At 37.9% G+C, this 20,399-nt stretch overlaps 1 protein-coding gene across 2 annotated transcripts in view; it reads left to right on the top strand.

Moving 5' to 3' along the window:
* The window catches only part of bicc1a (BicC family RNA binding protein 1a), a 72,804-nt gene extending 59,230 nt beyond the window's left edge, over positions 1 to 13,574 (top strand). For both annotated transcript variants that reach the window (XM_079249196.1, XM_079249195.1), the window contains exons 10-21: positions 172 to 376; positions 1,800 to 1,967; positions 2,189 to 2,361; positions 2,463 to 2,604; positions 4,738 to 4,891; positions 5,533 to 5,692; positions 5,781 to 5,820; positions 6,092 to 6,246; positions 6,463 to 6,625; positions 7,844 to 8,007; positions 9,216 to 9,315; positions 12,731 to 13,574. In XM_079249196.1, coding sequence (XP_079105322.1) covers positions 172 to 376; positions 1,800 to 1,967; positions 2,189 to 2,361; positions 2,463 to 2,604; positions 4,738 to 4,891; positions 5,533 to 5,692; positions 5,781 to 5,820; positions 6,092 to 6,246; positions 6,463 to 6,625; positions 7,844 to 8,007; positions 9,216 to 9,315; positions 12,731 to 12,858 — 1,752 coding nt within the window. In that variant the 3' untranslated portion in view covers positions 12,859 to 13,574. The remainder of the gene's footprint in view (positions 1 to 171; positions 377 to 1,799; positions 1,968 to 2,188; positions 2,362 to 2,462; positions 2,605 to 4,737; positions 4,892 to 5,532; positions 5,693 to 5,780; positions 5,821 to 6,091; positions 6,247 to 6,462; positions 6,626 to 7,843; positions 8,008 to 9,215; positions 9,316 to 12,730) is intronic.
* Positions 13,575 to 20,399: the final 6,825 nt, after the last annotated feature.

Here is a 20,399-nt window from a genome sequence, read left to right as displayed (position 1 = left end):
TCTGGTGCCAACATTCCCAGCCCTATCTATCCCCTACTTCCTCTTTCTTCCTCTGTCTTTTTCCAACATCTTTTCTGTCGCTAGCGTTTTCCCATGTTTTCTTTGTCCATTCCAACTTGTTTTATTTCTCCATTTTTGACCGCTTCCTTCTTCTCCCTTTATCTCATCCAGTCAGTGATTGTGAAGAGCGTTGAGAGGAATGCAGTCAACATGTACGAAGCTCGAAAATTCCTTTTGGGTCTTGAGAGCAATGGAGTGTCTTCTTCCTCACACTCTGTGGCACTGAACCCCACCACTAACGGTCCGTCCCCATCCCTCATCTGCCCTGTTGGCCTGGACATCCTGACCTCAGCTGGTCTGGGGCTAAGCAATCTGGGTAATAAAGCCTTTTTTTTTATATATATATATATTTATATTTAGTAAAAGCTACTTCCACAAGTGTGTTACGGTTTTTTTTTCATGTTGGGGAAAATGTGGATTGTTATTAGATGAATGAAATATTAGATGTTTCCTTTGTATTTATCACACAAAAAGTTAAATGCCTGTGTGGCAAAAAATATTGTTCTAGGTTATTATTATTCCCACCAGCACCAGTCACATATTCCAACACATCCTTTCCTGATCTTCCCAAAACCAGCTTTCACCTAGTGGCCTTGTTTGTTGTGTGTCGGTGACGTGAATTACCAACAGGGAGCCATGTCATACGGCATCTGAATGCTCTTTACTGTAAGAGTTGTTTGCACTTCTGAATGTAGCGTGAGCTGGCGTGTTAGAGGACAGACATGTAGCCCCGTTTATCTGTTATTTTGGCAATATGTGATAACATTTTTGAGATTCTAGCAGACACTTTCCAAGTAAAACATGGATTTCCTGGCACGAGTTGTGTTTCAAAGACGGTGAGAGAGAACATGAAATTGCTTGAGGCCATAAATGCATGCTGGCAACAGATTATTCACAGTTAAACATATCATATATCATTTATGTAATTAAAAATACCAACCATTGGACATATATTCTGACATATTTTTAAGATGCAGCTGATTGAGTTTAAATTAAGTGGGTGTGTTTTAATTTCTGCAGCCTTGAGGAAAAGGGCATAAAGGGCATGTGTGGGTTCTGATCAAGGGATTTAGTTTGGATTTTAATTTGTTTATTTCAGAAAAATAACTTCTTTTTTTTTTTTTTTTTTTATCATCTATGTTGATATTGAGGATATGAATTTTTTTTTTTATTGTTTCACAAATAAATGCAATGAGGAGATTGGTCATAAAGAAAGCCCAGTACAGTAAAAAGAAAATGTTTTGTTGGTGTCTCATTTAAACCAAGGGGCCCGGGGTGAAGATGTGGACAGCCACATCCTGGCCTTTAGTAATTGCTACATGCTTCTTTTCCTCAGATTACAGATCAGTCTGCCAGAAGAATCCCTGGCCTTATTCCTGGAGCCAAACTAGACCCTTGTTAAAGCCACAGACCTGCTTCACTCTGTTTTCATACACTGTGTTTGGGTTAAGACACCAAACACCATGTTGTTGGCGCTTTCAATAGCATGGTTTTATTGGGTATGAGGATATGCTGGATATATACTTTTGCATCCATGACCTTGTTGAAATGTAAGAAATTCTTCCTCTCATTTGCCGTCTGGTTGATGGCAGTTTGATGGAATTCCAGTTAAATAGCTGGAAGACTGGGACTGTTTTCTATGGGCTGTAGAGTAACTTGTGATTAGCTTGAAAAACGGCTCTGTGCTTTTGACAGGACCACCACTGATCTGTTACCTTCATTCTGCCCTCCCCCCACAGGTTTCCTGGGTGCGACAGCACCCCACTCTCTCTCCAACTCTGCCGCCCCAAACGCAGTGTTGAACAGCTTAAACTCCTCTCTGAGCCCTCTGCAGACGCCGAGCCCCAGCACCCCGACACCCTCTCCCTCCCTTTGGCCCAGTTCCCTCACCAATACCCAGAGTTCGTGTACGAATCTGCTGCACTGTTTTAGAGAGATTGTGGGCATAGTAGAAAAATGCATGCAATGGGTAGATGAACATTCTGTGTTTAATTGTAGAGCTGCTCATATTTCAATCATATTTCAACATTAATTAAAGATAGGAAGTCTTCACATGCTTGTTTTCTTCGCAGGGCATTCAAATTTTAAATCATTGTTCCCTTGTTGTCCCCCCTTTTCTTTTATACAGGCTTTACATCTCAGCTGATTATGCATCCTGCCACTCAGGCCACCCTAAGCAGCATCCTCCTGTCAGGCGTGCAGGGTTACACACATAGCACACCATCTCCTCCACCTGGCCTCGCCCCCATAGACAAGCAGCCAAATGGGGTCCCTGACTGCTCTCTTAATGGACATGTCAAGGTTTGCCTTATATTCATAATGCATTATTGTGAGTCCACTTTCATTGTTTTTATCTGCTGATTATTGTATGTCTGGCTTCGTTGTGCTGTTTGCTTGTGTAGCATCCTGGTTCAGTCTACGGGAGGTTAGCAACAGCAGCAATTGCAGAAACTGTTTTAAGCCCAGCCCCATGTGACTCATCCCAGGAGGCCAGCGGACACAATCCATCAGAACCACTATCAAGCAAATCTAATCCAGATGAAGGTATTCCTCAGCATGCAAAATTTGCTCTTTGCCATGGATGTGGTTTGAATAGATTGTGCCAATGTAACCTCACCACACAAGATTTAGCCTTGTATTGTCAGCCTTAATCTGATGATTCAAAAAGAGTATTTCTCTGCTGATAGTGCTTCATGCTTGTCAACCCCTTTAAATTTAGATATATATTCCAAAGCATTTTTTGGATCAAATTAATTAATTAAAAGAAATTATTAAAACATAGAAACAAATGTCTCACTGGGACATTTTTAGAGCATGATCCAGTATTATACATGAATTGAAAAAATATATGAACGTTCCAGTGTCTGGCTTGACATTTCCAGTAGCTGTTGCTTCATCCTGCACATCAGACTGGATGTGTTATAGTCCACAGGTCAGGGGTCTCAAACTCTAGTCATCGAGGGGCACAATCTGGCAGGTTTCCCCTCGTCCAGCACACTTTGATCGAATCAAATTGATCAAACAGCTTATTGTCAACTTCTTCACAATGACCCATCCAAATTTTGAGTCAGGTGGGTTGGACCAGGATAACATAGAAAACCTCCTGGATTGCGATCCTTGAGGACTAGAGTTTGAGATCCCTGCCATAGGTGGACTCCGACTATGTTGTATGGGATACTGAAGGGTTTTATCATACAATATCCTCCATGCAGGATATCTTTCTGAGGCTCAATGTCTTGCACCATGAACTACTTTGTCATTTTAGAAACAGATTTGGAAGATTTCCTTTTGAATTTGCTGCTATAAGCCAGAATCCGAAACATTGAATTTTTTGGTCTTGGTCTTCTTCTTGTGAAATTGTTCCCAAAAAAAAAAAAATGCAAATACTGAAAACTGATCTACAGTAAATTTCTGCTTATTAGTCACAGTCAAAATTGTCATATTGGTCTATTTGCTTCTTTTTCCAGATTTATAAGCACTTTTTCCTTTTTCTGAATTATCTTTGCTCATCTTCAAATCTAAATCTGTTTACATATTAAATTTTCTTTTTGCATATGCAGTTCCCATATATTTTATGAATTCCCATGAAACATACCGTCCACTTATGTTTGACAGTTTTAACTACAAAGACCATTTAGTTCAGAACACCCAGATGTTCTCGCTCATCAGATATTTCCTTTCATTTCAAAATATCAGTTCTGCTCAGGTCCTCGGTACCTCTTTCGTTCATTTATGTTAAACACAATCATATGATTTATATGTTATTTCAACCTTGGATGGGCTAAAATTTTTGCGTTAACATTTTTCGACTCAGGTTTGTTGGACCTCAGCCTTGCAGACTGAACATAAATGTCTAATTCAAGATTTTCCACTTGAGATTTATGTTACTCTGAAAACCACAGTAAGGAATATGTGTACAGTGAACTTCGTCCTGTTTCTCTATACTGTCCTCCTAACCTCCTGCTCCGTTTGACTACGTTTATTGGAACGGAGACAGATTAACTGCTGGTCTCCTAGCGGTTCAGAAAGGCCCTCATTTCCTCTGTGTCTTACACTCGCGGTTTTTCCCTCAAACCTTCTCTCTCACGCGTCTCGTTTTTCCCCGCTGTCTTCTGAGCTGTTTCTCACTCAATGTCATGTGTCCTGTTAAGTTTCCCTCCCTCCTTCCTCACCTCCTCCTGTGTCCCAGAATGTGTTTGGACTGGCTTGCCCCGTCGGGTCCAGCTCTGCATTTGGATTAAAAAACTTATGGGAATTCCATAAACAATAAAAACCCCAGAAACTTTTATTACGTTGACTGACATCATATTATTTTATGTATAAATTTAATCTACATTCATATATTCTTGACTTGTATGCATGCATACATCTAAACATACATGCATATCCTGTTATGTAGAGCAGGTTGCCGAAGCACTGATAAAAACCAACATAATCAGAGCTGCTGTGGTTTTAATTAATCCAGAATCCAAGTGAGACGTTTTACACATAAATGTACACATGCAGTACATATGTAAGCCCCACTTATTAACACTGAATGACCCAGCCACTGCTGAAATTAGACTTAGATTGTGCACAGAACTATATGAGTTAATACAATAAACCAAATATATTAATCTGCATGTTGATGTGTTTTCTGTACAGTAGAGCATTTAAAACTATGTTTGTTTCCTTCAGGTTCGGATACTTTTGTAGAAGTGGGCATGCCGAGAAGCCCCTCTCACTCTGCTAATGGGAGCGAGCTGAAACAGATGCTGGCTTCATGTAAGACATCATCAGGGAAACGACAGGCTGTGGAGCTCCTGCAAGGCACCAAAAACTCCCATTTACAGTATGTTTGAATCTGCCGCTTATTTTCTGCACTTATTTTTACCACTTTGCACCTCTTCATAAAACTTTCACAGCTGTCTTCATATTAAAATCACCCCTTAATCCTTGTTATACATATAGGAAGTTAAGTACAGTAACATATGGGTTGGTTTTTACTATATAGTTCCAAATGGACCATTGAGCACACACTGGACAGCATTGTTACTCCACTAGTGAGATAAATCTTGATAATGATTTTTTTAATTTTTTTTTAATTTTGTTTATTTGACTGAGACGATTTACATCAGCATTAATCACAAAGGAAATATGCCTAGTACCAGATTATAGCTCTCAGAACTAATCTCCATCTGTAGTCCCTGGACTAACAAGACACACAAACATGAATTGAACACAAAACAATGCAGAAATATACAAAAGTCAAACATTTCAAACTAAAACAGTAAAAATGACCATGGTAAAAAGTGCATCTGTGCACTGTAACTAATTTTAGACCCACTTAAATCTAATGAATACAGAATATAAATGGCAAAAATAATAATGTAAAGACTAAATAGAATAAAAGAAAGATGATGCGTTGCCTTGTGTATCTTCATAAAGCTTGACTCTTCCACTCAGAAGACCCCTGCTTTGTAATTCCAACAGTTCTGAATGTCTCCTCTCGGACGCTGAGTCCAGCTCGTCAGACAGTCCAGTGGCAGATAAGAGAGCACCAGGTAGCGAGCGGGCGGCCGAACGGGCAGCCCAACAGAACGAGAGGGAAAGAATCAGACTGGCACCACAGACATCCTTTGCAAACATGCAGGTAAACAAACACATCAATCACACACAGAACAAAGCTTTATTTATTATTTTTATTAAACTTTAATGGAATAAAACTACTTATTTTTCAGGCATTTGACTATGAGCAGAAGAAGCTGTTGGCAACAAAAGGTAAGTTAATATTTTGCTTTAGAATATCACGTGAAGACTCAGGATATAGTTGATTATTTTTACTGGTGTAGACACAGATTGTCATTTGATCTGTAGCTTTCCATTTTTATTGAACAGTGAAACATTTAGCTTTGTGAGACATATTATTTGGCATTAACTTTATATATGTTTGTATTATGCTCTGCTTTCCACCGGATAGTAACTGGAGCAAGTTCCAGCCCACTGCTACGCTAAATTGGATTAAACATTTCTGAATGCATGTTTTTAACAGCTATGTTGAAGAAGCCTGTGGTGACTGAGGTGCGGACTCCCACCAACACTTGGAGTGGTTTAGGCTTCTCAAAATCCATGCCAGCTGAGACCATCAAGGAGCTCCGCAGAGCCAACCATGTGTCGTATAAACCAAGCATGAGCACCACATACGAGGTCAGACCTCAACGTTTTTATTAATTCCTGATTTATCATTTTAATACTCATTGTAATTATTTGTACAGTATAGATGTGTTGTTTTTTAACAATTTTACTTGAATCTGGATATTCCTGAACCCCGGATTCAGATGCAGTGCAATCACTCTGAACTCACGGTTCTTTCAGGTCAAACATTTGTCTAAATATTAGTATTTTCTTTGTATTCTGTGTCAGGGTTCCCCGCTGTCCTTGTCTCGATCCGGCAGCCGGGAGGGCGTGGGGAGTGGTAGTGATTCTGACAACTGGAGGGAGAGAAACGGCACCGGTAATGGCCTGCCAAACCACACCGAGTTCCCCTCAGCTGTCAGCAGTCCAAAGAGGAAGCAGAACAAATCTGGTCAGTATTTCTGCAGAAAAAAAGCACTGCATATTTTTTTTTTATATTGATTGAATGGACTTCATTAAGATCAGTGTGTCACATTTTGATTTAATTTCCTGTATAATGAGCTTGAAAATATTAATATACTGTAATAGTTTCATGAAAGAGGATAAGAGTGGATATCGGCTCCAAAGAAAAGCGAAGTGAAGCTGTGTTAAAATTCTGGTGCGATATAGTGATACGATGTGTGGAGTAATCCAGGAAGTATTTCCCCTATCTGCATTGTTGGGCTTATATCCTTTCTTAGCAGCGATGTCATTGAAAAAAATCCTCATTTCCTGGCAGTGCCACGTAACTGGTTTGGAAAACGTCTCAGATTTCACCACGAGCTTCGTCTGTGCCATGCAAAAGAAATGTTTTCAAACCTTGAAGTTTTCCCTCCCCCCACCAAAGAGCAAAATCAGTTTAACGGATGAGACTACAAAGCGATACAATTTTGGCCAAAGGATTGGTTTGCACATATAAAATACTTTTAGAAGAAAAATTCACGGTTCATCACAGTAGCATTCTACAGTACATTGTAGAATACACAATTATATCTACTGTTGTACATAAGTGTTGAGGTGTCTGGTTCAAGTCCCAGTGTTCCTTTTCTTTTTTTTTTTTGTTTTTTTATTAATTTTTATAAATATTAACCTAATTTTGTCTCATGGGTCAGTATAATATTGATATACTGTAAAAAAAATTAAAAAAATTAAAAAAAAAAAAAAAAAAAATATATATATATATATATATATATATATATATATATATATATATATATATATATATATATATATATATATATAAACTGTTTACAACAAATACAAAGATTTTTTTGTATTGTTTAAATCAGACCACCTTTATTGACACAAAATGCAGTACCTTGTGTTTTTTGTTTGTTTTTAATTGTTTTAAACAAATTGGCTAGCAGGTGGATTTGTTAGCACATAAAGCCTGGAGAAATAAACCGTTTTCTAAACCAATTTACAGTAAAATTTCAATGCTGAAGTACTTTGAGGCCTGCCTATCACTAGTGTCACTTCCTCACTCATTGTTCGGTCAGCGGAGATTGAGAGTGGATTTCTACTGCAGCAGTTTATACTCTATGTCCTGTTGTCAACTAATCTCTGACTTATGCTAAATTATTATGGGCTTTTTCTTTCTCTCTCTCTCTTTAAATATTTGGCCATTTAGCTGCAGAGCATTACCTCAGCAGCAGCAACTACATGGACTCCATCTCCTCAGTAACCGGCAGCAATGGCTGCAGCCTGAACTCGTCCCTAAAAGGCTCTGACCTGCCTGAGCTCTTCAGCAAACTGGGCTTGGGGAAGTACACAGACGTCTTCCAGCAACAAGAGGTAATACACTTAGTCAGGCTTCTCTTTTCTAGTTGTGTGATTTGAGCTAGGCGATCTGTCAAAGTTTTAGAAAGTCAACATTTTAAAAAAATATATCTAAAATTAACTCCAACTTCTGGTTATGCAATAGCTATAGGGATGGTGATTATGTGCGCTATGTGAAACAGACAGACATAACTTGAATTACTGAGTATTTTTGCACGTTTTTGCTCCCCTAAAATTGAATATTTTCTACTTCATTTTTATATCTACTATTGGTCTACATAAAAGGTTTTTCCTGTCGGGCAATAATGAGGTCACTCCCCAAGCTGCACATCCGGGTGTACAAATAGTTGACATTTTATCCACATACCAATATGAAATTTATAAGAAACATGTTGCTTTTTTTAATTATTAATTTATTTGATGACCCTGTTGTTAAAGTCTGAGGGAGAGGCATAGGTAATGCAGGTTAGAGAAGACCCAAACACCCTCTCCCCTCAATATTTTCTACAATTCACATCTAATCTAAAGTATCTACAGCCTTTTTGTAAAAGAAAGAAGTATGACTAAATGACACAAGTATGGTGCAGAGGTACATGCACCATTAAGCGTATGATGTGTGTAATGACTCTGCTGCCCTCCCACAGCTAACTTTACATGCTAACATGCTAAAGAACGAGGCTGTACTTGATAGGAAATCACTGCTGTAATTCAGCTTATCAGGGACATGTAAATATGCTAATGTTAGCACACTGTTCAAGCTTTGCAGTTACCATGCCAACAGACTCCTAACTCAGTTTCAACAAAGAAGCAAGGAATTCAAAACTAAAGCTGTGATTGTGATGTAGCAAATTGTGAAGGATGTCAAATCTTATTAAATTTCCTCAGCACAAATTGTCCCATTTCAGTGTTTTTTATTTCCATGTTTTATAAATAATAAAATATATTATGGCCTTCATAGGAAATAGGAGAAAAAACATTTACCACATCCGCCTGCTTATACACTGTATGTCAGACATAGAGTGCATGTTAAGGAATGTACTGGAAAATTGCCAAATTAACAATGTATGCCAGATCATTCCTTAACAAGATCTGGGTCATATTAACTTTAGTTATGGGTGGAAATACCTAATAGCTTTGGTTGTACCATTTAAGATTGACCTTTCATAAAACTGTTCTGAACTGTGGTAACGTAAGTATTAAATAGACTTTTTTTCTACTTCCAGATTGACCTCCAGACATTCCTGACTCTAACAGACCAGGACCTGAAGGAACTGGGAATCACCACCTTTGGTGCTCGCAGGAAAATGCTGCTCGCCATTTCAGGTGCAAAAATAGAGCGTGCACATCTTGTATTTTTTAGGCCATTGTCTTCTTGTGCTGTTCTTCCATTTGGTTTATTTGTTAGGGACAATGTGCAAAAAGATTATACAGAGAGTAAAGATGCCACTTACCAGATTATAGCGTTCTCGCTAATTTTCCTCTGTAATCTCTGTGGCAGGCAGAAAGAAAATTAAAAAATATAATACACACAAGAAAACAAAACAAAAAAAAAAATCATTAAAAGCATAGATAAAATTACCGGTAATGGAAAAAAGTAGTGCTGACTGGCTTGATTTCTAAAAGTCCATTTCCTTTTAACTCTTGAGAAAAGAAAAATTCCATTAGTCTTCCATTCAGCAGGCAGCTTGTTCTATGTGTTATGGCTTTGTTTGAAAAAGTTAATGGTCCAAAAGCTGTTTTGTGTAATGGGATGCAACATTGCCAGCTAGATGAGGACTTTGTTGTACTGGCTGTTTGTTTAGAGGTCAGACACACAAATGAGTTATTTAAAAAATAAGCTTACATGCTTACATTTGCTAACATCATCATGTTACCAAAACTTGAAATCCTAAATTATCCAAGAATAACAGTGGTAAAAATGCTGTGCTTTCTTATCCAGTGTCTTAATGGCTTGTTTATAGAAAGATTCAACAGGATTCAGAATCGTGCTATTTGCTTTTGACCAGCACAAGAAACAGAAAAGTTGCAGCTCCTTCTGGTGTGATTGAATTTCTAAAAACATCTGAAATGAGCAAGATTGTATTTCAGTGTGAAGCTCATGTGTTTTTATGTGCTTTTTTTTTTTTTTTTTTTTGCTTTTTTTTTTTTTATTTAAAAACCTAAGCTCTAGATCAAATATAATGGCAAGATACTTTAAATACCCATGACGTAACTGTCTGACTTTAAAACTTGTTCAGTGACACAGTGACACCTATCATGTGCATTTCTAGAGCCACTGCTACCCAGCAGCGTCCCGAGGCTCACTCACCGTTTTATACAACTTTTACATCGGGGATGCAGCATGGCGTTGTGGCATAGTTTTACCTTATGGTATAATAAGGAACTGGCTGTTTTGAACATGCAGCATCTCTGACTCAGCAAAAACCGCAAGAAGATTAGAAGAAATAAAGAGACAAAACAAGATTGTAAAATCGTCTTTTGCTGACTGGAGAGAGCTAACAGGTCAGGTAGGATGCAAGATTGATGGAGAATAAGCATGACGGAGAAAATGGCAAAAGTTCTGTAGTGTGTCTTTAACTCTGTTACATAAACTGTATTTGCTCCATTAACTGTTACGATAGGATAAACTATCGTAGCCTGTCTTGTTGAGCGTTCTTTTCCATGCATATAAATGACATCATGTCATCAGCATTTAGCAGAATGTGTTTCTATATCATCACAGTAAGTGGAGATCATTAATAAACAAGGTAAAGAGTAGGGCTGTGATGATTTGCTTTTGTCGCGATTCAAATCTGATTTTTTTTGGCTGCCAATTCGATTTAAATTGTGATTCTCACAAATCTTCGATATAGCTGATTTTCGTAAACTAAAAACAAAAAGAAAAACATACATTTTTTTGCTCATCATTATTCTTGATTTTAATTTAGAAAAAACAGATCATAATTCTGCTGCTATAATGCCCAAGAAGTAAAAAAGATTAAAAATAAATAAATAAATAAAAAAAATAAAAATAAAAATGACCCAAAAAAAAGAGTGTTTTTGTAATTATTAGGGGGAAAAAAATATTTTTTTTAAACAAAAAAATTTTTTTTTTAACAAAAAAAATCCCAATCTTCTATTTTTTTTATTCAATTTCAACCTAAAACTAGAACGTTGCAGTACTTCCATGGTGCAGTCTCTCGTGCATGATTTATGCACGTGTACGAGGAGCAACCTGATAAATATGATTTTTTCATGGTAAGCATAGACAGTTGATATTTGGTGAGTTATAAGATAATGAAAGAATTATTTACTGTATCAAAGGCTTTACATATATCTAAGAAAGTGGCTCCTACCACCCCTTCTCTTTATCCAGCTTCTCATTTTTTCAATAAAATAGCAGCCTGGTTGGATGTTGGATGTTTCTTTCACATTGTTATGCAGTGAAGACAAGACACTCATTTATTCTTTTTCTGTGCCGATATTCACTGATGCCAGCTGAAGACTGATCTTGCCAGGTAACCCCTGCAAACGTCTCTCCACACAAACTGGCTGACATGCTTCATTAATGTTTCTTATTCTGTCTGTTATTGCAACAAGCATGAGAGGAGCCCAGCTGTGCAGAAGGCAAGAAGTGTAATCCAATTGACAGGTGTCAACTGAATTACAGAGACCTGGATTTGAGAGCAAATACGTAGCTCCCGCTGTGGACAGATTATTATAAAGACATTTAAGACAGGATCATTCTGCTTAATTTATCTTGAAAATACACTGGGAAACATGTTGCAGTAATTTGCGCCGGCAGCCGTGAATGAAATTGGGGTAAATTCTTCTCTGATGACTGTGCTGATATTTGACCAGCTGCTGCAGCTGCTTCCACGGTGTTGATTTAGACTCCATTGTTGTATTTGCTTTCATGTGAATGTGGTGGATGTCACACTTCATTACTGACATCAGTTTTTTAGACATTTTAATAGCAGAAGTGGTGAAGTTGTCTTGGGAACACAAGCTTCCTGTCATTGGCACAGAATACTCACAACAGGAAGCTTTTAGTTTTCTGTAGAAGTTGAGTTCAGAAAGCTCAGACCAGAGCCAGGCTGATGTTGAGAGTATCAGGGTGAACCGTTGAGACCAGTGCCCAGAGTTTTCCAAAGCTGGTTTTTACTGCCTCCTTCATCTCCACTGACCAGGTCTGGGCTTTCAAAACAGAAATATGTACACGTCCGTCTGTATCTGCCTTTTTTTTCTTATTTTTGTTGGTCATAAATAATAAAAAAAAAAAAATACCAGCAATGGCAATCCAGGTTTCAGTTTCCTGTCAGACAGCCAGTAAAAAGAGCTACTGCAGCGGGTTGCTTGTCTCCAGGAATCAAAGGGAAGGTTTATGCTGGCAGCAACAGAAAATTGCTTTCATATGAATAGCTCAGATATACCAGAGTGTCTTTCTGACATTTTTGTGAAAGTCTTTGTCCAAACTGCGAAACTGCTGCATGAACCTGATGGACACAAAGAGGGATTTTGATGATCTGAGCAATTTTGTGGTGATTAAAGTTCATTTTCTTGTCACTTTTGATCAATGGGAGCTAAAGAAACATGTCAACAGACTCATGAGTTGTATTTATCTCTTCACTTTGATTTGCTGTAATTTCCACAGCAATATGAGGAGAAGTTGACCACATTCAAAAGTATCTTAGTCTGTATCACCTTTGCCAATGTTTTCTGACTTTTTCCTTTTCTTTTTTTTTTTTTGCCCCCTTAGAACTAAACAAGAACCGAAGGAAACTCTTTGAGCCACCCATCAGGTCCTCCTTCCTTGAAGGTGGAGCAAGTGGCCGTCTCTCCCGCCAGTTTCACGCTGACATGGCCAGTGTCAGTGGGCGATGGTAGGCCCTCCGTAAACCGTCCATGAAGACCAGCCTCCATTGTCCTCCAATGGAGCCCAAGTTGCAGCAGTTGTTTACCCTTCGTTGAGCTTCAGCTAAATTGAGACTCTTCAGTGTTGTGTTGCCTTCCAAAAGAAATAAGTATATAAATATATAAAATGTAAATGTTTAAATGAAGAAAAAAAAAAGCCATAGTTATACCTGAAGTGCCAACTAAAAAGGGATTTCTCAGACACATAAAGTTCAGTGTTATAGAACCTTTGAGTATCAGGAGCATTCATACGAAGGCTGGGATGGTTCTGAAGGAGGAGTATTTTTCTCAGTGTTTTGTTTTAGGGAACTGGCAGAATGATTAGTACAATCCTTTTCTAGGTTGATACTACCTGCATTTGTATTATGCTATTGTATCAGTGACATGCACTTTAATACTAGACGTTTGCCTGTGAGAGCCTTCCTCCTGAAACTGAAGTAATAATAACTATGCATTTTTTTTTAAAACTAGAAGCACAGATGCATTTTGTACCAAACCAAGATTAAGCACTTAGCCAGTGAGATTAGGGCACCTACAAAAAAAAAAAAGTGCAGAAGAAGTCAGCACACAGCACTGGTGGCTTGATCACCTTTAACACTTAAACCAAAGGAAAGTATCAGTTTGACCTTTGGCTTCCTGCAGTGTTTTGATTGGTGGACATTCCTCCAAATTCAGTGTTATGTGTTCAACAGCAGCGTGTCTGTGTATATCTAGACAAAACAAAACAAAAAAAAAAAAAAAAAACAATGTAATATTTTGTACTCCTTCTCCATTATGATTTTTATGTTTAGTTTTTATTACCATTTTAGGCGAATGAGTGGAATGTTTATTGATAATCAGTTTACATATGTATTTTTTTATGTTTATGAGTTGCTATGATTTCGTTTTCTCTTTTTTTTTTTTGTAATTGGTTTATTTGTATCTTGTCTTTTTTTTTTTTTTTTTTTTTTTTTTTTTTTGTGCCCCTGAATCTGTGGAGCCATGATATGGCTGTGCCATATGACAGCAGCAGAGAAGTGAGGCAGTTGGGCTAAGCCTAGTAGGCCTCCCTTTGATTGTGTCAGCAGGCAACTTTCTGTGGTTTTCCTTCTGTTTATAGTGCATGCTGTTTTGTCTCATCTGTTATTTGTCATAATTGCCACCCTGTGGCCACTTCCATGCGCCTTAAAATCTCCAAAAATGCTCTCGCCTTGTGTCTGGAACGTGAGATGCTGTCAAGAGTTGCATGCCGTTTATATTCCCATCAACTTGCCGTTCCATTTAAAGCAAGGAAAGATCCTATAATGGAACAAAGTCATGGCTTTCTAACATGAAGTGCCAATGTACATAACTCAGTTTTCAGTGGGGATATATTTAGTTAAGAACACTAATATTTTCACCCAATCTTCCTGATCTTCTCCAGATTGAAGGCGCATCACACAAAGAACCAATATATTCACTGCCAACTTGGTCTCATGAAAGGATTTCTGTGAAACACAAATAAGGAACCACAGTCACTAAGAGGACTGAGATTTAGGAAGCAAACAAAGATCTACAATTTTCTATTATCAGTCATGGAATCTCTGAATCTCCAAAAAGCCAGTTAAGCGTTGTTTAATGAAGTAAGAGGAGTGTGTATGCAGCAGTGTTTTATCATCAGCTTTTCCTTTTTTTGTACTTGTAATGTGTTCAGTTATGTTTTCATAAGGAAATAACTTCTCATTGTTCATTAACTTTGGATATCTCCAACGGTTTTTGTGTGATGTTCTTAAAACATCTGATTTGGACAACAAGCGGATTCGTCTTCCATTGTCCAGAGCATTTTCAAGTGCAATTAAGTCCCGGTTTGTAATGCGTTTCTTGTTTATGTTTGAAGTACATTATGTGTAAAAACTGAGATTGAGGAGTACGGTATATAAAATCTGTAAGGTATAAAAGAGATATGACTATTTTATCTCTGCAAATTTAATTATGACAGAAAGTAGCTGCAGTTCTTACATGAACTAAAAGCAAAAGTCAGTCACAGATCTCAGATTCATGTTTCCCTGCAGGGTCATTCGTTGTTCTTTTAACCACTCTTCATCCGTCCCTCGCATCTGATTTCAGCCATTTTCAATGTGGTTGTTAAATTTGTAAAACTATGCTAAATAATATTGACATGGTTGCTGATGCTGACCAGGTAACGTGTTACTTTTTTTAAATTTTATTTTAAGTCTTAAGACTGAAGAGGGATAAAGGTAACATAGTGTGGGCTGCTTTATTCTGAGAGAAAACCCAGGGCTGGTTTGGACCCCCATCATGGTACTACAGTGAAACTGTTGAGCACTGATTGTCCCAGTGCTGCGACTCGTGTTCCTGCCTAGCAGACATTTGTTTTCACCCTTCAACATTGTTTAGAAGTGTTTGCTCAGAGGGCAGCAGGGGTTCTTGTCTTATCAAATGAATGTTCTTCTGAAATTTATCGATGCACGTTCTTTCAGCTTGATTCCGGATCAGTGAAGGGGTTCACTAAGTCACAAAGTTTACGGCCTGCTTGTCTCGTCTTTGCCCTTGATTGAAGATTTACACAATTATGTCTTTTGATTTATCTTATTAGTTGTATTGTTGCTCACAAAGGGAATCTTTGTACTGCAATCAAATGGTACATTTATAGTAAATGTAAACCACTACAGATATGATGTATTACTTTTGTACAATTTGTTTTTCCATCCTATTCAGCCATTGTTTTGTCTGAGAGAAGGTACAATCCTGCACAGTGTTCCAAATAAGAATTGATGTGTAAACATTGCCATGAGGCCAAAGCTCTGTTCACTGTGGCATCTGTTGGTGCTGTTGTTATTCTACATGTATTGTAGTGCAGATATAAAAAGGAGACTTTTTTTTTTTGTAAAAACTGTCGAGCAGGCAAAAGAAATGTTTGTTCAAACATTTAAATGATACTATGATGATAATAAATGTATACAGAATCAAGACGGAGCTTTGTTTATTGCATAATAACTGACAGAGCAAAGGTATTATTAACTGTGTGAAGTTTTGCTGTTGAGTCCTTATAATTCTGTAAACTTTGAACTTCCAGAAATATCACGTGTAGCAAAAGAGAACAAAGATATTGTTGTTTTAAAATTAGTGTTTTTTACCACAAAATACCACTTACAAACTCAGTATCCACTGATTTTTTACTATGATCTGACCTGACTGTTAGGCTTTACGCTGTAGTTTGTATATATGTTGGTTTCTTTAAGAGCCAACATTGAGCATGTAGACAGAGGATTGTGTGCCATGTGACGGTGACATACTTAATAAACTCCAATCCATGCAGCTAACGTCTGCTTAATCCAGAAAAATTAATCTGATGCAGATTCTTGCAAAGAGTATAATACATAAATTCATTTTAAGCTTTTATTTGTCCCACTCCATAGGCTTAGAGTCTGTGATTTATTTAATCTTTTACCCATTCATTTTTATGGGAAATTTAATTATTTCATAACTAAGTTAACTTGACCTATTTGAATTCAGTATTTTTGCTGTTTTTTCGATAAAAATTAGTACAAGAGTTTGTTTCGTAAAAGGAACTCTTTACAGAAAACAAACACCTGGTTTAGGTACATGTTTAAACCTGAAATAAATAAATAAATAAATTAAACGTGCGTGCAGTTTTACATCAAACCTCAAGGGGGCAGTGTTGTCACTTAAAATGACGCCTTTGTTAAGCACACAGAATGGTTACTCAACAGGTTTTACAGTTTAGACCTAAGGTGATTTATTTGTTAAGAGGAAGATCAGGTATTTCTGTACAAGACAGGTTAATATTTTTTATTAAGTGTGCTTCAAATGCAATATATAGTTGTCAATTTATAACAATAATGCAAAGACTGATGAGAAAACTGGCTGCTTTGTCTGCAATTGCATAATTGTGATTCACGTGTCTACCTCAGTTGTCATCCAAACCTCCACCAGGCCTATCTAGTTATGGCAGCAGATTAATGTTCAGATGGCAGAGGGCGAATCTCTCAACCAACACAAATGAGCCCTTGACAGTAACAGGTGGTGCCACTGAACTATGATCTGCAGCCGCCTGTGACTCACTCATTTTCTTCTCCCCTGTCATTTGAACAGGTGCTTCATGATGTAAAAAATAATAAACCTGTTAAAAACAACTCCTCCATGTTTATGTAACACCAAAAAGCTGAATAGTATGTAAATATTGGTATGTAAAAACTGAGGAGCTCTGGGTTAATATGTGGGAAGGAAACATTCAGTATGGTGTCTACTGCCAATTCTTCATTTGAGAGATGAATCGAAGCCCTAGTGAGATCTCAGATTTAATTATAGACTGATTATACATTATATAGCACCTATGAATTTTCTCTGCTCAGAAAATAATCCCATCAGATTAATGTGTCTATACTCCATGGATAACATTTTACCCTATAAGTTCTTTTCACTGTTCACAGAACAGCTGTCACCAAAATCAAAGTCTTTCTTCATCTCACTTTGGGCAATTGCATGTCCTGCCAATCATTTTCAAACCCCAGAAGCATGACCAATTCCAATTTCATATCTCATTGTGAGAGACGGAGAGTAAAAGGCAGCTAAGTGGCTGAAGCAGGAACTGGTGGGTTTATTATATTTCAGCATATTTGTTGCCTGCCCACTTAGCGATCAGCAGGGTCCACAGCATCACATATTGTTCTTATAGGCAGCTTGCCTCTGTAGGAAAGGTGTGAATGTGAGGACCTGTGATTGGATGCTACCTCATCATACATGGCTCATATCCAGTGGGCTACATGCCCAGTCTGGCTCATTGCCTCACTTTCTTTTCCTCCATGCTTATCTTTCTTATGCACAAATTTTGCATGAGATTTGTGCAACATAACACTGTGTGTTGCAATGACTGAAAGAAAATAAATATTTTTGTCTAACTGCAGGTGTTTGCCATTATATTGTTGTTTTGTGAGTGTAATGCATTCAATACTTAAACCAGTCACAGGTTTGTTGCAGTTATTTAAAAATTTTAATATTTGGAAGCAACATTATTGTTTCTAAAAAAATTTGCAGCCATGTTTCATGTCTGAAACGAAGCTGCATAGATTGAAGCTTAAACCAGGGAGACTTTTATTTTCGGCCTTATTGTTATGGTGCTATGCTTTTTCTGAGCATCAAACCATCGGGGATTTTTCTGCAGGTCTGTTTTAATGCATAAACCGGCACCAGATCAGGGATGTCGGAGTGGTGAAGTGGCCGTGCTGAGCCAAAACTAATACTAAAGACATCAGAGCAGTGGATTCATCATGTTTTTGTCTTTGTAACTTTGACTGTTAATCCATGTGTGACTATTTGTGTTGGGTGACATGGGGAGGATTAATCTAATCATTATGCTACTAAATAACTAGTTGTGCAAAATCTGAAATGCTGTAATTTATGTGTTTGTTTCAATTGAACCTCCTTTTTTCCTTTAGATTTGGAGTGACACACTTCAACCCCTGTTGCTGATGTCATCCATGCATTTCCAGACTTTATATAGATGATATCCCATATTTATTTTCATTAAGTTAGTCAAATCGAGGCTCCCAGGGGGCTGAGGGCCTGGCAGGGCCAACACAGAGACACGAACAACCACTCAGACAATTTAACCTAACATGTATGTCTTTGAATTTTGGGAGAAAGCCAAAGTACCTGTGAGAACCCACAGACAGGAGAACATGCAAACTCTTCACAGAAAGGCCATCGTTCTAAATCCATCCAGCTGAGGCTCAAACCAGCGACCTTCTTGCTGTGAGGCTGCAGTGCTAACCACCACACCACCCTGCAGCCCCTTGAGCTGCAACTGGTAAGTAATATTTACTGTAGATGTTATATTTGGGAAGCACATCTATTTATTTTGATGCTAAATCTTGTAAAAGCTTGTTTACAATCTGAAACCAGCTCAGTTTAGCATAAGAGCTGAACATAGTCACCCTGGTCTACCAAAACCGGCAGCACAGGCTTTGGCCCATTTTTTAAAGCATACAAATAGCTCATGTGATTCATCTGCCAATAAAAAGCAAAGCTCTTGGCAGAAGCTCAGTTATATAAATGCATTTTTCAGACTTAATAAGATATTTCATTTGAGACGCTGATGATTTCAAACATAAGATAGGATGCTGCAGAAGTTCTGTTGCTGTTCTTTCAAAATACTCCTTTTCAGCTGTTGTCACCTTTATTCCCAACTCCCATCATGCAAGCATGAAAAAAAAAATCAGACAGCTGTTTCTTTCTTTGTTTCACTCACTCCAAACCATCCAGTTGGTGGGTATCAGATATCAGATATGTGTAATTATGTGGCAAAAAGAAAAACCTGCACCACAAACACTTTTTTTTTTTTTTTTTTTTGCTTTCTTGTAGAGAAAAACAACACTTCGAGTAAATTTTGGACTTTCTAACTTTACAGCTCTTTTCACACTAGTAAGAAGCTATTAAACATCCTGAATGAAGCGGTAAAAACTCCAAAATCATAATATTGCTTCTTTATTTAGTGTGATTATTCCTTTACGAACCATGTCTTGCTGTCTCCTCATCACAGCTCTTTGTGCTAATATCAGCTTCTGGCTATAGCTGTGTTTGTATTTCCTCATCTAAATCTCTGCAGCAAAGCACAGTTCTCTAAATGTCAAACAAATCCTTGAAGCTTCTCATTTTTCTTGTAAGAGTTGCAGTAATTTAAACCTGTGTTCAATCCATCTGTTCTGATTAAGATAAGCGGGCCTATTGTTTTATGAACTATGAGGATGAATTTCATTAGAATTTGTTATAAGCTCTGATAAACTGGGGGTGTCACTGGAGACCCAGCGACACTCGTGTCCATTATCAATCAAAGTGGCGCTGAGCTGAAGGCCTCACTGCAAATCAATGACATGCTTCATTTACTGCCCCTCAAATATCAGACAAATGTGTTTGTGGTATGAAGTGGCACACGCACGCTTGTTGAACCCCGGGGACTTTGTTTTGTTTTCTCGCAGTGAAAAATGCTGCGGCCTGTGCTCCAAATACTGACTCACGGCCAACCTCTTATGTGAGAACTGATGTGTGTTGACTGCAGGGTGTGTGTACGTGTAAGTGTGGGAAAGATAAAGGAAGACGTAGAATGCAAGGGGCAGATATAATGACACATATCTGGTTATGGTTTGGGTCCCTCCCTTTTCTTCGTTCTCCCTTTCGTTTTCACCATTTATTTATTTTATTTTTTTTTTTGGCCTGAAATCTTACTACACCTTTCTCCCTGCTACGTCTCCATCTGCCATGCTATGTTCACATGGCCTCTGTGAACGGCCGAGTGAACAAATCAGAGCAGACAGCTCGAACGGAGCCCACTGTGGCCTACGCTCACACACAAACAGAAATTCTGCACAGTAATATAAACTTTATGCTTTATTTAAAAGCACAACAGCAACCAAACCTGAAGAAGTAAAAAAAAAAAAAGCAGACAAATCTTGGAAGCATTAAGGCAAAAGAAATTGAGAATGCAGAAAGGGGGGGGTGGACTTGGCTGGGTGTGT

Source organism: Telmatherina bonti, assembly GCF_933228915.1.
Source record: "Telmatherina bonti genome assembly, chromosome: 11".
Lineage (NCBI taxonomy): Eukaryota > Metazoa > Chordata > Actinopteri > Atheriniformes > Telmatherinidae > Telmatherina > Telmatherina bonti.
Note: the sequence above shows the minus strand (reverse complement) of the source record. Positions and strands in the feature narration are given on the sequence as shown.